This window comes from Macaca mulatta, chromosome 6 (assembly GCF_049350105.2).
Source record: "Macaca mulatta isolate MMU2019108-1 chromosome 6, T2T-MMU8v2.0, whole genome shotgun sequence".
Lineage (NCBI taxonomy): Eukaryota > Metazoa > Chordata > Mammalia > Primates > Cercopithecidae > Macaca > Macaca mulatta.
The window spans coordinates 181266303-181285984 of record NC_133411.1 but is presented as its reverse complement, the minus strand read 5'-3'; the positions used below and the strand labels follow the sequence as shown (position 1 = coordinate 181285984).

Below are 19682 nucleotides of genomic sequence, written 5' to 3'. Positions count from 1 at the left end.
ATCTGGAAGAGATTTGATGAGAAGCGGAGTGGCAAGGGGGCCCTGGAAGTGCTTATGCAAATGTTGTTCATTGCTGACATGTCGAGGCACGCGGCCAGGCCCTGTGCAAGGTGGACGGGGTTCTCTGAGTTCCCTATTCCAGCGTAGCCTATGGCTTAAGACCTTGGCTTTCAGTCAGGCAGACCTGGATGCAAATCTCAGCTCTGCCTGTTCAGAGCTTAGCTTGGGGTCACCACTATATGTTTCTGAGCCTCAGTCTCCTCATCTGCATAGTAGGATTGAAAGTGCCTTCCTCGTGCATTTATTATGCCAGGTAAGCAGGACACACCTGGCTCACTAAGCGCGTTAGCTGGCAGCGGTCCCTCTGCACAGGTGTGACTTGCCCAAGCTGATATCCTTTGGGAATGCTTGAGCCAGGGTTTGATCACGGGTCTTCCTGGCCCAAAGCCAATGCTCCTTCCACTCTCCTGTTTCAACTCAACTTTCTTATTTCTACCAGAACTTAAAAGTCAGGTTTTCCTCCATGCTCAGCATAATCGGTAATAACGGGGGGGTTGTCGCGTCAGTATTCCCTCCTGTAACAAAGTTGTCTAAGGCAGGACTTCATCCAGGCTCAGAGTCCCAGATGGGTGGCTGGAGTGGGAAAGTCATGGAATTCCAGAGGGTCCTGCTTATCCTGGAAGCATCGTGGAACCGGCCTCCTCCTCCCCCACACACACCCCAGCAGGGAAAGCTGAAAGAGGTTAGGGCAGGATCACACCAGCCCTTGCGGGCCTGCAACACCCTGGAGTTAGATGATTTCATGATTCCACCCTCCCCTCCCTCCTGTCTGGCAAGCAGCCTTGGTTTTTTCACAAGTAACTTGGCCCAAACAGTGTGGGGAGAGCCGAGCCTTGGTGGAGGAGCAGCAAGGCCAGTGTGGCGTAATGGAAAAAGCAGAGAACTCAGTCAGGAGACCTGGGGCCCAGCCACGCTCCAGCTGTGTGGCCTTGGGCACACCCCTTAACCCCTCTGTGCCTGAGAGCCCTCATTGGTGACATGGGGTGAAAACAATAGGAACAGCTGGCATTTCTGGAGCACTGAATGTGGGCCCTATCCTGCTAAACATCTAGACATAGTGACTCGTTCAGTCCTCCAGACAAGCTTATCCAATTACGCAAATGAAGAAACCCAGGGTCAGAGAGGTTAAGTTGTTTGCCCAAAGTCACACAGCTAGTGAGCCTCAGAGCTCAGATTGGAAGCTGGGCAGGCGACGCCAGTATCTACACTTTTAGCTTATCTGCTTTCTGGGGCTCCTCTCTGTAGTGGCTGCTTCACAAGGTTCTCGTGAGTTAAAACTTATCATCTGTGTCCAAAAGAGGCAAATTCATGGACAGAAAGCAGGTTCGTGACTGCCAGAGGCTAGGGGAAAACGGGGAGATACTGCTAATGGGTACTGGGTACCTTTTAGCGGTGATGAAGATGTTCTAGAATGATTTAGTGGTCATGGAGGCATAACCTTATGAATATACTGAAAGCTACTGCATTGTACACTTTAAAAGGGTGACTTCTATGGTATGTGAAGTATATCTCAGTGTAAAAGGGATAGTGAGTGCCAGAGCAGTTTCTAAGTTTTCAAGCACCAAGCAAATGTCAGCTGTTAGGATTATTGATGGGCATGGGTGCTGCTAGGAATTGGCATAAAGATTAGAGGAGGAGCTGATGCCAGTTAATAGAGTGGTGAAGATCCTGGGCTTTGGGATTAGACAGGGCTGGGCATTGATCCACATTCTGCCACTCGCTGGCCATGAGATCTTGTTTTCATCAGAACTCTTTTAGGTACAAATGACAGAAGCCCCGTGGATTATTCAAACAGAGCATTGATTAGCTGAATATAACCGAGAAGTCTAGGGAAATTGGCTTCAGGTGTGGCTGGATCTAGGCGCCACACCATCAATGAGGACTTGGCTTTCTTCACTTCTTGGCTTTGTGTCCAGGCCAGGTGGTGTCCAGCTGGTGGCAGCCACAGCTCCAGGCTGCATCCCACAGATCAGCACAGTGACTTCAGGGAAAGAGAGAACACGCCAACAGTTAAAGCAAAAGTCTCATTGGCTCATCTTGGGTCACATGACCAGACCAGGACCAGCCTGGAGACTGAAAGTAGAATCAGTGTCCTGCCAATGCATGGAGACTAACAGAGTGGTGGTAGATTCCCTGGAGGACATCATGGAAATAGACTGTCGGTGATAGAAAACAACATGCCCCCTCCAACGGGGGCAGGACATTCAGGCAGAGAAAACAGTCTGCAGAGAGGCCACTCAGGAGTTGGAGCATGACCCAGGTTCCCTTGTGGGAAGAGACTCACAGTCACCGAGTGTGATGGCTCACACCTATAATCCCACCACTTCGGGAGGCTGAGGCAGACAGAGCACTTAAGCCCAGAAATTCAAGACCAGCCTGGCCAACAAAACAAGATCCCATCTCTACAAAAAATTTAGAAATTAGCCAGGTATGATGGTGCACACCTGTAGCCCAAGCTACTCGGGAGGCTGAGGTGGGAGGATACCTTGAGCCTAGCAGGTCGAGGCTGCAGTGAGCTGAGATTGTGCCACTGCACTGTAGCCTAGGCAACAGAGCGAGACCCTGTCTCAAAAAAAAAAAAAAAAAGAGACTCACAGTCTCTGTGAAAAAGTCCTTTTTAAAAAAAAAAAAAGTAGAGGCCGGGCGCAGTGGCTCACGCCTGTAATCCCAGCACTTTGGAAGGCTGAGGCTGGTGGATCATAAGGTCAGGAGTTCAATACCAGCCTGGCTAACATGGTGAAACCCCATCTCTATTAAAAATACAAAAATTAGCTAGGTGTGGTGGTGGGTGCCTGTAATCCCAGCTATTCAGGAGGCTGAGGCAGGAGAATCGTTTGGACCCGGGAGGCAGAGGTTACAGTGAGCGGAGATCATGCCATTGCACTTCAGCCTAGGCAACAAGAGCGAAACTCCGTATCAAAAAAAAAAAAGTAGAGACAGGGTCTCACTTTGTCACTTAGGCTGGAGTGCAGTGGCGCCATCACAGCTCACCTGCAACCTCAAACTTCTGGGTTCAAGTGATCCTCCCACCTCAGCCTCCCGAGGAGCTGAGACTACAGGTGTGTGCCACCACGTCTGACGAATTTTTTAAATTTTTGTAGAGACGGAGTCTTGCTTTATTACCCCAACTGGTCTCAAACCCCTGGAGTCAAGTCACCCACCCACCTCGGCCTCCCAAAGTGCTGGGATTACAGGCCTGAGCCACCGTACCCGGCCGGAAGTTCCCCTTTATGAAGATTCACCTTGCAGCTTGGTTTCCTGACTTGCTTACCTTAGAAAGGCCTGATAGTCATGCCTGATGCTATTGCTTGACATCTGACCACGCGTATCATTCACCTGAGGGTGCAGGAGATGGGATAGAGCCCCCGGCTTGAAATAAGAATACCTGGTGTCAGGTCCTTCCCTCTGTCTTACCAGCTGTGCGACCTTGGGATGGTTACCCAGCCTCTCTGATTCTCCCTTTCTGCCCTAGCTTGGGCTGCCCTGGAGAGTCCATCAGAGTGTGGCAGTGGAAGTTGGCATCCAGGCAGAGCACTGGGGATGACCAGAGTGCCCAGAGAGCTGAGGGCAATGCCTAGTGGAAATGTGGCTGGATTGAGCCACATAGTAACAATATCGGCAGTCACTAACTGGAATGTGCCAGATGCCCATGTTATATGCGATCTCATTCAGTCCTCACAGGCATGAGGTCAGTATTGTATCCATTTCACAGATGGGGAAACTGAAGCTCAGAAAGGCAGAGTCACATGCCCAAAAAGCAGCATGGCTGGGATTCAAGCCCAGGTGTGGCTGGATCTGAAACCTGCACTCCTAACCTCCCTGCCTCCTTGGGCTCCGGGATTGCCTTTCAATCTGCCTATTCAAAGACAGACTTACCCACATAGAGTCCTGCCCACAGCTGCCCCTTTTTAAGGCCCATTTGGCTCCTCCCTCAAAGATACAGTCTGAGTCTATCCCATGAGGGCAGTTCTGACCAAAGCGTGAGCCCTTTGCAAAAAGGTCTCGGGACCGGTGAGGGGTGCACTCTACACTGCACTGTGCAACCTTTGCCTTCTGAGTTTCCCCACTGGTTCATTGTGTCCCCCAGGCCAAGGGTCACGGGCATCACTGGAGCCAGGGCTTCCCTCACGGAAGGTGCAGTTAAACATTTGCTGACCTAGACCTCGAGCTGCCACAAGGGACCCAGATGGATCTGTGCTTTCCATAAGCCGCCAGTGTAGTGGGAATAGGCACATGTTATTTCAGATAGAGATAAACCCAGGTGTTCAGACAGGGACCTCCCTCCTAGCCAGGGAGCTCAGGCAGGGCTCACTTCCTGGAGGAGGTGACATCTGAGCAGGGTCTTGACAATGAATAAGGAGTGGCCCCTCCACCGAGTTGGGGAGGGCATTGCATGCAGAGGACGCCTCATGTGCAAAGGTGCAGAGGTGCAACGGAGCAGGAGTCTTAGCTGGGCATCTTCCAGAATTCCAACATTGGCAGGGGGGCACAGAGCAAGCTGAGTCACTCTGCCCACGAAGGAGCCCTCGAGAGAAGTGCCAGCCTCATCTGTAAGAAGGAGCACTCCCTACAGGGAAGTTCATGTTGCAGGGATCCAGAGAAGCTTTTCTGGCTCCTCGCCTGCTCTGCACGCTGTGCCGCAAGGTGGCTGTTAGGCTCAGGGGCTTGCGGTTTGAGCAGTTCTTAGACGCATCAAATCACAGATGGAGGCTGCGTCTCCGTCTATGCCTTTGTCTGTCCAGAGACTGTCCCAAGTCATGCAGCAAACACCACTTGTTTCCAATTTCCATTGAGCTAGGACTGACCTATCCCCTCTTCTTCTTCTTTTTTTTTTTTAAGATGGAGTGTCACTCTGGAGTGCAGTGGCGCGATCTCGACTGCCTGCAACCTCCGCCTCCCGGGTTCAAACGATTCCCCCGCCTCAGCCTCCCAAGTAGCTGAGGTTACAGGCACACGCTACCACGCCTGGCTCATTTTTGTATTTTTAGTAGAGATGGGGTTTTGCCATGTTGGTCAGGCCAGTATTGAACTCCTGACCTGAAGCAATCCACCCGCCTCAGCCTCCCAAAGTGCTGGGATTGACTTGTCTTCTTCTAAGATCCTGGTCCTTCCCCACCTCGACCCTCTTGGGAGTTTGGCAGCCCCAAGTGTACTTTTTAGGATTGTCTGCCCAGAAGCCCCCATGCTCCACTGCAGAGGCCAAAGGGAAGGGAGGGCTTTCTTCCAGCTTTTCCGAGGACAGGTCTAGGGGGTGGCAGAACTGAAGAGTTTTCACTGCCTAGGCCTGGCCAGGAAGCCTTCCCAGCGAGATCCCAGCCAACATCTGGCGCAAGACTCTACCAACCATATTTATCCAAATGCTGCCTTTACTCCATCCTCACACACACTTTTTTCCCAGACATTATCTTTGAAATTGGAGTATGCCTCCAACGTGTTGTGCGTACTTAAATGGAATAGTTTTCCCTTCCCACTAAAAGCTATTACCATATGGAAGGTGTGTCGCTGGGAAAATACCGTAGTTGCCTTTTTCCACACAGTTAGCAATTCTTTATTTCTAAAATAGAAAGAGGCATGATTATCTTGGGCAGTTGCAGCTAAACTCAGGTCCAGGCCCTGTTGCTGCCACCTGGTATGTAATTTTTCCTTTCCCAGAGAGTGACTGACCAAACCAGTTAACCACTTTTTCTCATCTGTTTTTTCATTCATTCATTCATTCATTCATTTACTCATTTGTTCTTTGCACAAATATCTAACAGGTGCCTACGGTGTACCAGTGAGGAGGTAGTGGGGCAGAAGAGAGGGCAAACACTAGTAAGGGGGTTGAACTGAGAAAATACAGGCCTGGACTTAGGGGGGAGCAGTAAGTATGGAGAGAAGTGGACAGACCGGAGGTGGTGGCAGCCTCCGTGCAACATGTCCATCAGGACACCAGACATACTGATATTTAGACCAGCTCGTGGAGGGGACAGAATCCTCAAAGACAACAAACCGCAGATGATAGACTAGGCCCAGGGACATCGTTGTGTTCGGGGACCTGAAAGCCCTGCCCGAGGACCCTGTGGCTTTCTGCCAGCCTTCAGCTGCACATGATGGCCCCAGGCCTTTCTCCACTTCCTGCTCTGGCTCCTCTGGGACTTGCGGCTTTTGTGATATTGAGGGGGTAAACCCCTCCCAAGTCCGGCCTCTATGGCTGCTGCTAACGCAAACCACGTGCAGTGGCCAGCTTCCATGGCGTGTTCTTTGGACGACGTGTCTCGCATTCCCTCTACCGCAAGCTGATGTCTTGAAAACTGCTGATGGAGTGTTCTCTCTTTCTTCTTGGAAGCCTGTGATGTGGCAACTTGATGTGACTCCTTCTCCCTTCCTACTCCCCAAATGACTCATCTTCCTCTTCAGTTTCCAGTCCTCCTCGCCCTGAGCACCACTTCTTTTGTTATCTGGGGGGAAGCGCAGGTAGCGGGTTTTCTCATTACCAAGGATGACATTGGTTAGACTTTGAGGAGCATGCCTCTTCTGCTGCTGCTGCAGACAGCCTGGGCCTGGTCCCCTGGAGAACCTACTTCAAGGCCTTTGGATGCCTAGTGTTACAGTTCTCTGCATAGACGCAATTGGTGGCCGGTAAACCTGGACACACCAAGACCAGCTCGGCAAGGAGAGCTTGCAGGGCTCTAATTCCCCAGCTTCTTACCCTGAGTCCTAGTCTTTGCAACTAGCGAACTTACAGATGGCCGTTGACATTGACACAGTGGTGTTGAAAACAAAATAAAACTGGGTGTGGTTTAAATAGGAGGATATTGTGATAGTCCAGCCCTGCACTGTCCGGGATGGCAGCCGCTCATGAGGGTATTTAAATGTAAATTCAAGTCAATTAAAGAAAATGTTTAAATTGAGCTCCTCAGTTGCAGGAGCAGCATTTCACGTGCTCAGTAGCTACCAGGAGGCTAGTGGCCACTGGGTTGGACAGCAAGATGTAGAACACCTCCATCATGGCAGAAAGTTCCAGCAGACAGCCGTGCTGCAGCCACGGGGCCACCTGGGCGGTCCTGAGGGGTTTTTTTGCCAACCTTAAAACACAGCCTCACAATCAAATATTATTCAGCCTTAAAAAAGAAGGAAATTCTGCCACATGCTGCAATGTGGTTGGAGCTTGAGGACCTTATGCTAAGTGAACTATACCAGTTCCAAAAGGGCAAATACTGTGTGATCCACTTATTGGAGGTAGCTAGAACAGTCAGATTCATAGAGACAGAAAGCAGAGTAGTGGTTGCCAGGGCCAAGGGGGAGGGAGAGGGGGGAGTCACAGTTTCAGTTTTGGATGATGAAGAGGTTCCGGAGATGGAGGGTGTGATGTTTGCACGACATTGTGAATGTGCTGAATGCCACTGAACTGTACACTCAAATGTGGTTGAAATGGTAAATCTTTTTTTTTTTTTTTTTTTTTGAGACAGAGTCTCGCTTAGTCACCCAGGCTGGAGTGCAGTGGCGCGATCTCGGCTCACTGCAAGCTCCGCCTCCCGGGTTCACGCCATTCTCCTGCCTCAGCCTCCCGAGTAGCTGGGACTACAGGCGCCCACCGCCTCGCCTGGCTAATTTTTTGCATTTTTAGTAGAGACGGGGTTTCACCGGATGGTCTCGATCTCCTGACCTCGTGATCCGCCCGCCTCGGCCTCCCAAAGTGCTGGGATTACAGGCGTGAGCCACCGTGCCTGGCCTGAAATGGTAAATCTTATATTGTGTATATTTAACACGATTTAAAAAAAAAAAGAAAACCACACAGCCTGACAGACTACTAAAAGTTATCCCCAAATAACTTTCAAAATAACGTATTCAATATGGGCAGAGTGCAAGGAGCGGGGATTCCTTGCTGAGCATCTGGTGTGCTCCCCAGAGTTTCCACACGACACTCATTTACCCAGCCCCGCTGTGGAGCAGGCTGCGTCCCTCATCCTGCAGACGGCCAAACAGGCTTGGGGGATGAAGTGTCTGGCCAAGGATGCACAGCTGGCATGAGGAAGCATCAGGACTGAACCCCAGGGCTGTTGGGTCCCCAGCAGTTGTCTGTGGTTAGACTATGCAGTATTTAAACCCTGATCTGCCACCTCCAACAAATAAATAACACAAAGGGAAGCCTTTCAGCTCCTTGGGCCGTGCTGATCTGGGTAAAACCAAGTCAGGACAAAGGGCGAGAGAACAGCTTCCTAAGACCACGCAGTAGAGACCCCTCTGAGGACTGAAAACACAGCAGTGGCAGGGACTCATTGGCTGGCATGTACATTCAGGCAGGGACTCCAAAGGAACCCGGAGGTTGGAAATAGTCGTATTAGGGTGGACAGATTACTAATGCATTCTTTAAAAAAAAAAAAAAATCCTTTTAATGGTGTTTCATTGTCTTAACAAATAAAATTGAGAAGGAAAAAAGTAGATAGTGTTAGGCAAAAACCTATAAATCTCCAAAATACTCCACAGCTGAGACTGATGAATGGCTCTGCTTTTGAAAAGAAAGCATGCTGTTCACATGTGCACAGAATATTAAACTTACCTCATCTCAGGCTGACTTTAGTGTTCATATGACACTCTGAAGCTGACTCAAAGAGTGGTGTTAGACAAAAAGAATGGAATTTAGACAGATGTGTGGACTGACTGGACACACCACTGAGCTGTGTGACTTCAGGCAAGTTCACTCTTCTCTCTGCTCCCAGTTTCCTCATCAGTGACAAGGGAAATGTAACATTTATTTCACAGAGTTACTGTGAAGGTCACATGAAATCGTATATGAGAGGATGTGTTCGCTGTGAACTGTTAAACACATTAGTTGTGATTACTAATTATTATTTAATATTGGTAATGTGAATATTATTCCTCAGAGTTACTTAGCAAACATCTCCTGACGTTGCCTCCCAAGGTGTTTGCTCAGTTGCATTCATTGGTTCAGCCAATTTTTTTTAATTAATAAACTTTAGTTTTTAGAGAAGTTTTAGGTTCTCAGAAAAATTGACTGGAAAGTACAGAGTCCCTTGTCCTCCCCACTCACAACCTCTCTTCATCAGCATCAAGTTCAGCCCGTTTTTATTGAGCACCTACTATGTGCTGGCATTGAGGAGCTCTTGGATTCACAAAAGGAAGGCTGCCTTTTCCCACAAGGCCCTACTGTGGCCTCACCTGTCTTTGAATGACAGTGGACCAAGCATTTCCACCTCACCAGGCAACACAGAGCAGGGGGCAGTGACTCAAACCACAAATAAAACCACATGTTTAAAATACAGGCAAGGATGTAGAGAAAAGGGAACTCTTATACACAGCTGGCGGGAACGTAAACTAGTATAGCCACCGTGGGAAACAATGTAGAGGTTCCTCAAAACACTGCAAAGAGAACTACCATATGATCCAGCAATCTCACCACTGGGCATTTATCCAAAAGAAAGGAAATCAGTATATCTAAGAGATAATACACCCCATGTTGATTGCAGTTCTAGTCACAACAGCGAAGGTGTGGAATCAGCCTAAGTACCCATCAGCAGATGAATGGATAAAGAAATTGTGATCTGGGCTGGGCGCAGTGGCTCACACCTGTAATCCCAGTGCTTTGGGATGCTTGAGGCGGGTGAATCACCTGAGATCAGGAGTTTGAGACTAGTCTGACCAACGTGGTGAAACCCCGTCTGTACTAAAAATACAAAACTTAGCCAGGTGTGCTGACCCATGCCTGTAATCTCAGCTACTGGGGAGGCTGAGGCAGGAGAATCGCTTGAACCCAGGAGGTGGAGGTTGCAGTGAGCCAAGACCGCACCATTGCACTCCAGCTTGGGCAACAAGAGTGAAACTCTGTCTCAAAAGAAAAAGAAGAAGAAGAAAAAGAAAATGTGGTATGCATACACAATTGATACTATTCAGCCATCAAAAATAAGGAAATCCTGTCATTCGCAGCAACATAGATGCCACTGGAGGATGTTATGTTAAGGGAAATAAGCCAGGAACATAAAGTTCTCACTTATATGTGGAAGCTAAAAAAGTTGATCTCATAAAAGTAAAAAGTAGCACAGAGGATAACTAGAGGCTGGGAAGGGTAGGGGGAAGTGGGGAGATAGGGAGAGATTTGTAAAAGGATACAAAATCACAGCTAGATAGAAGGAATAAGTTCTAGTGTTTTGGGTGGTTTTGGTTTTGGTTTTGGTTTTGGTTTTGTTTTGAGACGGAGTTTTGCTCCTGTTGCCTAGGCTATAGTGCAATGGCGCGATCTTGGCTTGCTGCAACCTCCACCTCCTGGGTTCAAGCGATTCTCCTGCCTCAGCCTCCCTAGTAGCTGGGATTACAGGTGCCCGCCACCACGTCCAGCTAATTTTTTGTATTTTTGGTAGAGACAGGGTTTCACTATGTTAGTCAGGCTGGTGTCGATCTCCTGACCTCAGGCGATCCACCCACCTTGGCCTCTCAAAGTGCTGGGATTACAGGTGTGAGCCACTGCGCCTGGCCAGTTCTAGTGTTTTATAGCACTGTGGGATGACTATAGTTAACAATAGCGTATTATATAGTTTCAAATAGCTAGAAAGAAAACATTGAATATTTCTAACACAAATAAATGATCCATGTTTGAGATGACGGATATGTAAATATGCAGATCTGATCACTACATATTATGTGAATCACAACATTACTAATGTACCCCATGAATATATACAATTATTATGTGTCAATTAAAAATTAAATTTTAGAAATTTAAAAAATAAAAGAAACTAGAAAGTGAAAACCCAGGCCAGGCGCAGTGGTTCATGTCTGTAATCCCAGCACTTTGAGAGGCCGAGGTGGGCAGATCACTTGAGGTTAGGAGTTCGAGACCAGCCTGGCCAACATAGTAAAACCCTGTCTCTACTAAAAACAAAGTTAGGCAGGTGCCTGTAATCCCAGCTACTTGAGAGGCTGAGTCAGGAGAATTGCTTGAACCTGGGAGGCGGAGGTTGCAGTGAGCTGAGACCATGCCATTGCACTCCCGCCTGGGCAACAAGAGTGAAACTCCATCTCAAAAAAAAATAATAATAATAACCCAAAGCACATAAAAGAAAAGCAATAATTAAGATAAGAAATTGACATCCTGAGCCACATGGCAAAAGCCATCTGTACAAAATACAAAAAAATTAGCCGGGCATGGTGGCACACGCCTATAGTCCCAGCTACTCTGGAGGCTGAGATGGGAGGATCACCTGAGCCCGGGGAGATTGAGACTGTAGTGAGCCATGATTGTGTCACTGCACTCCAGCCTGGGTGACAGAGCAAGAGCCTGTCTCAAAAAAGAAAAGAAATTGAGAACAGAAAAAGAATAAAGAAAATCATTGAAACTAAAAGCAAGTTCTTTGAAACAATAAAGATTAATAAACCTGTAGTAGAGACCAAGGGAAAAAAGAGAGAAGGGGGAAAAAAAAACCCCACAGTTTAAAAGTTTAAAGACTTCTGGGGCAAGGCCGTGCATCCCAGCAGCTTCCAGGATGCCCAGCCAAGCTAAGGCTGACTCACCTGCCCAGGGCATCGTGTAGAACAGCACCAAAGGGCTGGGAGCTCCAGCATGGAAGAGCAGCCCTGTCCTTTTTAATTGTCTTCATAGCATTTCAGAGGCAGGGTGATTTGATGATAAAGAAGCAAGTGGTCTTCAGTCTCTGGCGCCTCCGCTTTGTTGGCTACGGGCCTTCAGTTTCCTGGACAGTCATGTCCACCTTAAAGCAATGATCCAAGGTTTTAATGAGGGAATGTTTCTAAAGAATCTAGCCCGTGGCTGGCAGATAGTAGGTGTTCAATATACGTATCTCATTTCTCTCCCACTTCAGGTCCTCCCTTCCCTCCCCATATGTCTGCACAATAGCTGTGTCTATTTCTCCTGGACTTTTCAAAGCTTCTTTTATTCCATGAGAGGGACAGATCTTGAGTGCCAGAGTGACTTTCCCGTGGGCAGGCTTTCCACATTCCAACCATTACTCCACGAGGCTTGGGACTGCCTTCCCATCTGCTTTGATTCCTTTACCCAAGTACTAAACAGGGGAGGTTAAGATGCTGCTCACACAAATAACCTCACTATACAACAAGAGCATCTTGTCATAGCTCACTCGGGCCACATGTCCAGCAGAGGTCACTGGGATCTTTGGACCTCATCCCATGACTACGGCCAGCAGAGAAGCCAGGCTCTGGAATGTGGCCAATCCCCATGAAAGGGGGAAATAGCAAGTGCGAAAGCATCCACCAGTCATCGTCTTCCACCCTGAAGTGACACATGTCTCCAGCTCACATGGAATGGCCACATCCTACTTCAAGGGACTGGGGAAAGTACAAATCTACCATGTACCCAGAAGGAGAACCAGAAATATTTGACGACAGCGCTAATGACTTCCGCAGCCCAGCTTCAATCCATAAAATAATGCTGCAAGTTGGTGTCCCTATGGCAGACTTAAAGATGAGACCCTAAAAGGTTTTGTCACTTTTCTAAGACCACATGGGGAGTAAGCAGCAGATCCTTGTAATTTTGTATGCCAAATCTGGTATTTCACATGAAGTCCCTGAAGCGTTCAGAGATATATTTATGGTACTATGAAAGGTTTTTGTTTTGGGGACTCTGCCCTCTTGCTCCTCTACCCCTACAGCAGCCTACACCTCCCTCTCTTTATACCACCTTTTAATGATCAGCTTTCTTCCCCTCCCCTCTCTAGATTATGAATATTTTCCTCACTGTACCCTGTTCCTCTAGCACAGAGGCAGGCCCAAAGCTGTCTGTTGAGCTGACCTGGGGAACTCCTCCTGTGTCAGGGAAGTATAGTGCTCTCATAAGCATGAACCTAACCACATTGATTGGATGCTAGTGATTTATTCCTTACCTCAACCCAGCAATTCTTAGGAGCAGGATGACCTGCTGTCCATGAAATCCTGGTGGCTCTGAGGGTATTGTTCACGTTTCAGATACTGTGGATGGAGAATCCCGGGAAAGCCGGGAATGGTCACTCCTGACTCTGAGCCTTCACAAATCTGGCATTTGTGGATATAGACATCGTTTTCATGGGCTTTTTAGTCCATTTGAAATTGCCTTTCCCATTAGTGTGGGTTTCTGGAAAGCTGAATGAAGGGAACGTTTTGTATATCACATCACATATTTCACATATTCCTTTAAAATGTCCTAGATGGTGTTTCTTAAGTTATGAAAGGTTTTTGTTTTTGGTGTTCTCCCCCCACTTAGATGCAGATGTTGGACAAATTTCCCATGGAAGGAGGACAGAAGGACCCCAAGCAGCGGATCATCCCCTTTCTGCCAGGTAGGTGAGATGGGTGCTCTCAGACTGGGACACCGGGGGCTCTGGTACAGCTCCCAGAGCTCTTGGGACAGTTTATCAGCTTGTCTTCCTTTATCAGGGGACACCATCCCACTGACCAGAATCTCAGCCATTTGTAGACATTAACCCATTTATGCCAGAGGTTGCAATTTTTTGTATTTTTGCATGAGTGAAAAATCAGACCTTGGCAGTGACCTTGAGCAGTAATATATAAATAACTCCCACAGGCTTAATGTTCCAATAATGGAACACTAGGCGTAAGTGGGTTAATGACTAAGTGCTTGGGTTTTGGCATTAGGTGCTACACCATTTACTAGATGATGAATGACCTTGAGAAGACTCTTTACCTCTGGATCCTCAGTTTCTCTCATCTCTAAAAGAGGAATAATTCGAGCTCAGAAAGTTTTTCTAGTGAGTGCTTTCTATTTCGATAACTATGGTATTCGTTTTCTATCCTTGCATAACAAATTACCACCAATTTAATAGCTTAAAACACCCATGTATTACCTTACAGATCTGTGGGCCAAAAATCCAGGCAGGGTTTTTGGCCCAAGTGGGTTCTGCTCAAGGTCTCATGAGGCTGAAGTCAAGATGTCAGCTGAGCCAAGCTCTTATCTGGAGGACCTAGAGAAAAGTCAACTTCCAGCCTCCACGTAGATTGTTGGCAGAGTTCAGTTTGTCACAGCTATAGGACCAAGATCTGTTTCCTTGCTGGCTGTCACCCTCTCAGCTTCTAAAAGCTTCCCACATCCCTCATCACAGGAGCCCTCTATTGCAGGATCTGGCCAGCAGCCCACAATGCAACGGGGCTCTCTCTTTGTTCCCAGGCAGATCGGCAGGTCGGAAATAATAGACACACACAAGATAGTGAAAGCTGGGTCCAGGGGGGTCACTGCCTTCTGGTCCCATGATGCCGCCAATGCACTGGATATACCAATATTTATTATTAAGTTTAGTGAGGGCAGAGGTAGGTTAGTGAGGGATTTAGGGTCATTTGATTGTGAGGTGAGATGGTCACATGGGGATGAAGTAATTCTTTAACATAACATCTGTATGGAGAAGTACAGTATACAGAGATGAGAATTTACAATATAGTGCATGCATCAGTAATTTCTAACAGAGCCTTAAAACAGGAACACAGTCTTTCCATAACCTATGATTAGCAAGATATTAATCAGCAGTAACAGTTGCAGCAAAAGCTGGTTACAAACAATCCATAGGAACAGGACGTGAAGCTAGACAACCGGTTAGACCAGAAATTCTCAGAAGGGAGTATGAACCCTAAAGAGGCCTAGCAGAGCTGTGGCAAGATGAGGGTGTTTATAGCCATATCGTATCCATATGAACAGGCGCCCCTCATGCGTCCATTTATAGGCTCTCCACAAGGGTCGCATTCCATTCCCAGAGCTATGAACATTTGCTTTTCTGGGATAGGAATCTTGGTGATGTGAAACCTCCCTGACTACGCGTCCGTTCATAGGCTCCCTGCAGGGGGAAGCACGTCACGTGCTCTTGGCTCATTCTGGCAGTCCAACCTGGCATTGTCTTTACACAATCCTGCATGCAACTTTGTATTTACAATAATCAGGACCGTTTCATCTTTTATTCCGTAGCAATAGTTTCAGGGGGTCTCCCTACAGCCCTCTCCATCTCCCAGCCAACAGTGGGGCAGCAAATCTCACTTGGCCTTCAAATCCCTCTGACTTTGCCTTCTGCTACCAGTCAGGGAAAGCTGCCTGCTTTTAAGGACCCATACGATTATTACCTGACTAATCCAGGATAATCTCCCTCTTCTGAAGTGAACGGAAGGCATATAATAGCTCGTCACATACACAAGCTTTGGGGATTAGGGCAGCACATCTTTGGGGGATATTTTAGAAAGTTTATGAACCTACCTCATACGGCTACCAGGCAGCACACCAGCTGCTGTGCAGCATTTAATGCAGTTATACCTAGTCTCTGTTCCCAAGGTAGTCAGTCTCCATCCCCCCAGATTCCTACCAAAGAATACTATAACGACTTCAGCTCAAAGAGAGGGGTTACCCAAACCAGTGTTACTGCTTCAAGTATAATAATAGCTCCGTACTGTGGGCCAGTCACTCAGTGCTTTACTTTCATTACCTCGTTTCGTCCTCAGAGCAGACCTGCAGCGTAGGCATTACTGCACCCATTTCACAGATTAGGAAAATTGAGGCTCAGGAAACCTATAGGCGCTTGCACAGATGGCAGAACTGGAATTCAGACACAGGTATGGCAGGGTCCAAAATTCGTGCCTGAGTCAGACAACCTGAGTTCCAATCCCAGCATGCCCCCCTCACCAACTCTGTCACCTTGGGTAGATGACTTCATTTGCAAATTGGAAATAATAATGGTACTAAAATGATGAAGTTGTTATGATGATTGTGTAAATGCCTGGCAGGTTGCTATCAGCCATCAAGCACTTACTATGATGTTTTTATATACTGAAAATCAGCAATCTGACAATCACCCTAAGTCATAGATATTTAGAGCTGGACGGGCCCTTTAGTTCCTTTTTCAAGGCCAGGAATGGTGGTTCACTCCTGTAATCCTAGCACTTTGGGAAGCCAAGGTGAGTGGATAATCTGAGGTTGGAAGTTTGAGACCATGCTGGCCAACATGGCAAAACCCCTTCTCTACTAAAAATATAAAAGGTAGCTGGGCATGGTGGCAGGCACCTATAATCCCAGCTACTTGGGAGGCTGAGGCTTGAACCCAGGGAGTGGAGGTTGCAGTGAGCCGAGATTGCGCCACTTCAGCCTGGATGAAAGAGCGAAACTCTGTCTCAAAAAAAAAAAAAAAGTATCTTTTTTTCAGCAAAGGGAACAGGTCTAGAGATGGGGGGGACTCCCTGGGTCACACAAGTGCCAGTCTCCCAACCCCCTAGTCCAGAACATAGTGGGTTCTTCAGGTATTACTGTCACTGAATGGCTTTAGAGACACGGCACATGTGTTTGCCAGGCTTCCTCCACTGGGAGAATCCTTTACCTAAAAAAGCTAACATTTGTAGTTCCTCCACTGGCAAAGTGTACAACCATGCTGGAATTTTCTTTCCTGCTGGAGGAAACCCCGCTGGCCAACCGCAGCAGCCAAATGTCAGCGCTCCAAAGCGTGTGCTTCAGAGTCAAACAGACTAGCCTGTGACCTCAAGCAAGCGACATCCGCCTCTAAGCCTCAGTTTCCACATCTGTTAAAAACGGGACAGTGACCCCTGCTTCACAAGGTCCAGTTCCTGGTACGTAGTAGATTCTTGGTAAAGGCAGAAACAGGGTCCTGGGACATGTCTTTGGAATCTCTTGGTTTCACGTGTTCGTGTCCTCCTTAAATGATCATTCTGGATATTAAAGGTAAACTGGACTCCAAATGCAGGTTTTTTTCACCAAGAAAGGAAAGGAAGGCAGTGAGTTCTAACTCTTTACTGGATAAAAGACAAAACCAGCTCTGGCGAACTACCCGAGACGGAGAAGAACTTGAGCCGACCCTCTCCCAAGCTCTTAAAAGCTTTCATGGTTACGTAATCCTTCTCCACCAGAGAATTAATGAAAAGGCCGTTCCCAGGGACTTGGTCTCTTCTCAAGGCACCCACTTGTGGCTTGGAGAGGTCCCCCTAGGCCCCAGCACCCCGCTGGGCCCCAGGACCCCAGACCACCCCTTCTGAGCCACCTCTTAGCCTTTCCTCGAAGCCGAGGGTGAGGCCAAGACAGGGAAGCACGAGAGAAGCGCCCCCTCTCCTAGGGGTCAGTTTGCTGCCAAGACTGCCGCGTCAGCAGAACAAAAGCAAGTCTCATGTTAGCACAAAGGCGGGGGAGGGGAGAGCAGCCTGCACAGTTTTCCATCCCAGCAGGAGCTGGGGAAGCCAACTTGGCAGAGGATGCTGCCTGAAAAATAGGAATTACAGTCTGGCCTTCCTCCACAGTGGAAAACAAAAGCCGACCGTTCCCACCAAAGGCTGTGTGCGCCTCTGAACACCCTTTCCACTCCAGGAAGGCAGCCGGCTCACCCTCCTGCCCTGAGATGCACACAGAAACACCTCCCGTCAGGCACAGGCCAGGGCCGCTGCCCACGGCACCTCACCAGGGAGGCCCTGGCCAAGGGGGTGCTGGCTCCCATGCCTACCGCTGGCCTCACGGTTCTGCCCCATGGCCAGCACCTGAGCCACAACTCGGGCTCTGCTGTGGGTAAATGACAAATTGGCCCACTGGAGGCGGGTTTAAGAAAGCTGGGAGTTGAGGAAAGAACGTGCGCTCTGAATTGCAGAGTGCATGAATCATCTAAAGTAAAAAAATAGTAATAGTAAGTAATTGCCCCTTTGCAAGCACCTACTAAGGGCCATCCCTGTGCTGAGTGTCATGGAGATGGCTTCTAAGAGCTAGGGGCTGCTGTCCCATTTCACAGATGAGGAGACTGAGGCTCTGGGAGGTAAATGCATTCCCCAAAATTCCCCCTAGGACTGGCCAGGGCCTCATGGACTGCAGAGCCTGTGGCCTCTCCAGCAGGCCCCACTGCTGCCACAGGGCATCGTGCCCTTGTTGCTGGCAGGGCACCAGACGTGCACCCAGAGATTCCTGTCCCACTGAGGTCTCACAAGTATAGGAATGACACTTATGTCCTTGAGTTGCCCCCTCAGGAAACTCTGAAGGCGCCTGAGTCTTCTGTTCCCTTTCAATTCCTGTAGACCTGTCCTTGGGTGGATCCTCAGCTTTGGTGTCTAGTCGGATGGCAGCCTCAGGACAGGCCTGTGCCTGTTGCCGTGGGCCAGCACTGCCCCGTGAGGGTGGAGATACTTAGAGCCTGTTGACGACCTTTTCAGTAAGACACCTGTGCACCCACCCTCCACCCTTCCCCTGGTTTACAGAAGAAAAATGATACCTGAAGGGGACCAAAGTAGTTTTGATTAGGGATTCCTCTCCCATTTTGAGAAATAAATTACGGAGCATTTGCTGGGCAGGATTTCTCTTCATAGGCACACATTCCTTGTTTCTCCTGAAGGCTCAGGACACTGCTGGGGTTCTACACAGCAAGTAGTTCCACCTACAAGGACAGTAAAATGGAGATAGGGAGTATTTGATTGTCACAATGACTGGAGGTGGGGTGGGGCTGGGAAGGCTACCAGCTTCATCTGGATTTGAACCAAGGATGCTAAACATCCTGCAGGGCGGGAGCCTCCAGTCCAGGGAAGCATTGCCCCACCCAGACTCCAGCAGGGTCCCCCCTCCCCTGCTTTTGGGAAACACCAGCTATGAGCAGCAGGAGGGCAGGCCACAGCCGGCTTGCTCCCCACTAGCCCCAAAGCGTGGCACAGAAAGGCCTTACGCAGAGACTGTACCTGTTCAGTGAATAAGATCATCGGCTCCAGGGAAATCCAATTGCAAACCACTTCCCACTTCCCTGCCTCATTTACTTTTTTTGCTAATGGCATGAAAATTTTCTGATTCTAAAAGCAATAAATGTTTACGGCAGAAACTTTGGAGAAAGTGTAAAAAAGAAAACCAAAATTCTCTGTCTTTATTCCTCAAAGACAAGCACCTTGAACTTTGTGATACATATTCATCTACCTTTTTTTTTTTTTTTTTTTTTTTGAGACAGAGTTTTGCTCTTGTTGCCCAGGCTGGAGTGCAATGGCACTATCTCAGCTCACTGCAACCTCCGCCTCCCGGGTTCAAGCGATTCTCCTGCCTCAGTCTCCCGAGTAATTGGGATTACAGGCATGCGCCACCAGCTAATTTTTGTATTTTTAGTAGAGACAGGGTTTTACCATGTTGGCCAGGCTGGTCTCAAATTCCTGACCTCAGCTTATCCACCTGCCTCGACTTCCCAAAGTGTGGGGATTACAGGCGTGAGCCACTGCGCCCAGCCTAGATATTTTTTTAATTGGTGAAAATGAGCAAAAAATAAAAAGGCTTTCTCTCTTTTTTTTTAAATTTACCATGTCTGCCTAGTTTCCAAATAGTGTCCTTTTGCACCAGAGCAAGTTGTCCTGTTGTTTAAAATGTTGGATTAGCCATATGGTCTTTTAGGGTGCAAATCTCCATTACCACTTTGCATTGCAAATCTTTAAAAGTCAGTAGGGTTGTTTTTCAACATCCCTTCCAGTTCTGTCATGTTATGAAAATTCTGACTATACTAGTCTTTTTTTTTTTTTTTGAGACGGAGTCTCACTTACTCTGTCACCCAGGCTGGAGTGCCGTGGTGTGATCTCGGCTCACTACATCCTCCGCCTCCCAGGCTCAAGTGATTCTGCTGCCTTAGCCTCCCGAGTAGCTGGGACTACAGGCACATGCTACCACGCCTGGCTGATTTTTA

General features: G+C 48.3%; 1 protein-coding gene across 1 annotated transcript in view; it reads left to right on the top strand.

The window, feature by feature from the left end:
- The window catches only part of SH3PXD2B (SH3 and PX domains 2B), a 119383-nt gene that overhangs the window by 35660 nt on the left and 64041 nt on the right, over positions 1-19682 (top strand). The window contains exon 3 of the mRNA XM_001095586.5: positions 13268-13343. Within this exon, the coding sequence (XP_001095586.3) occupies positions 13268-13343 (76 nt within the window). The remainder of the gene's footprint in view (positions 1-13267; positions 13344-19682) is intronic.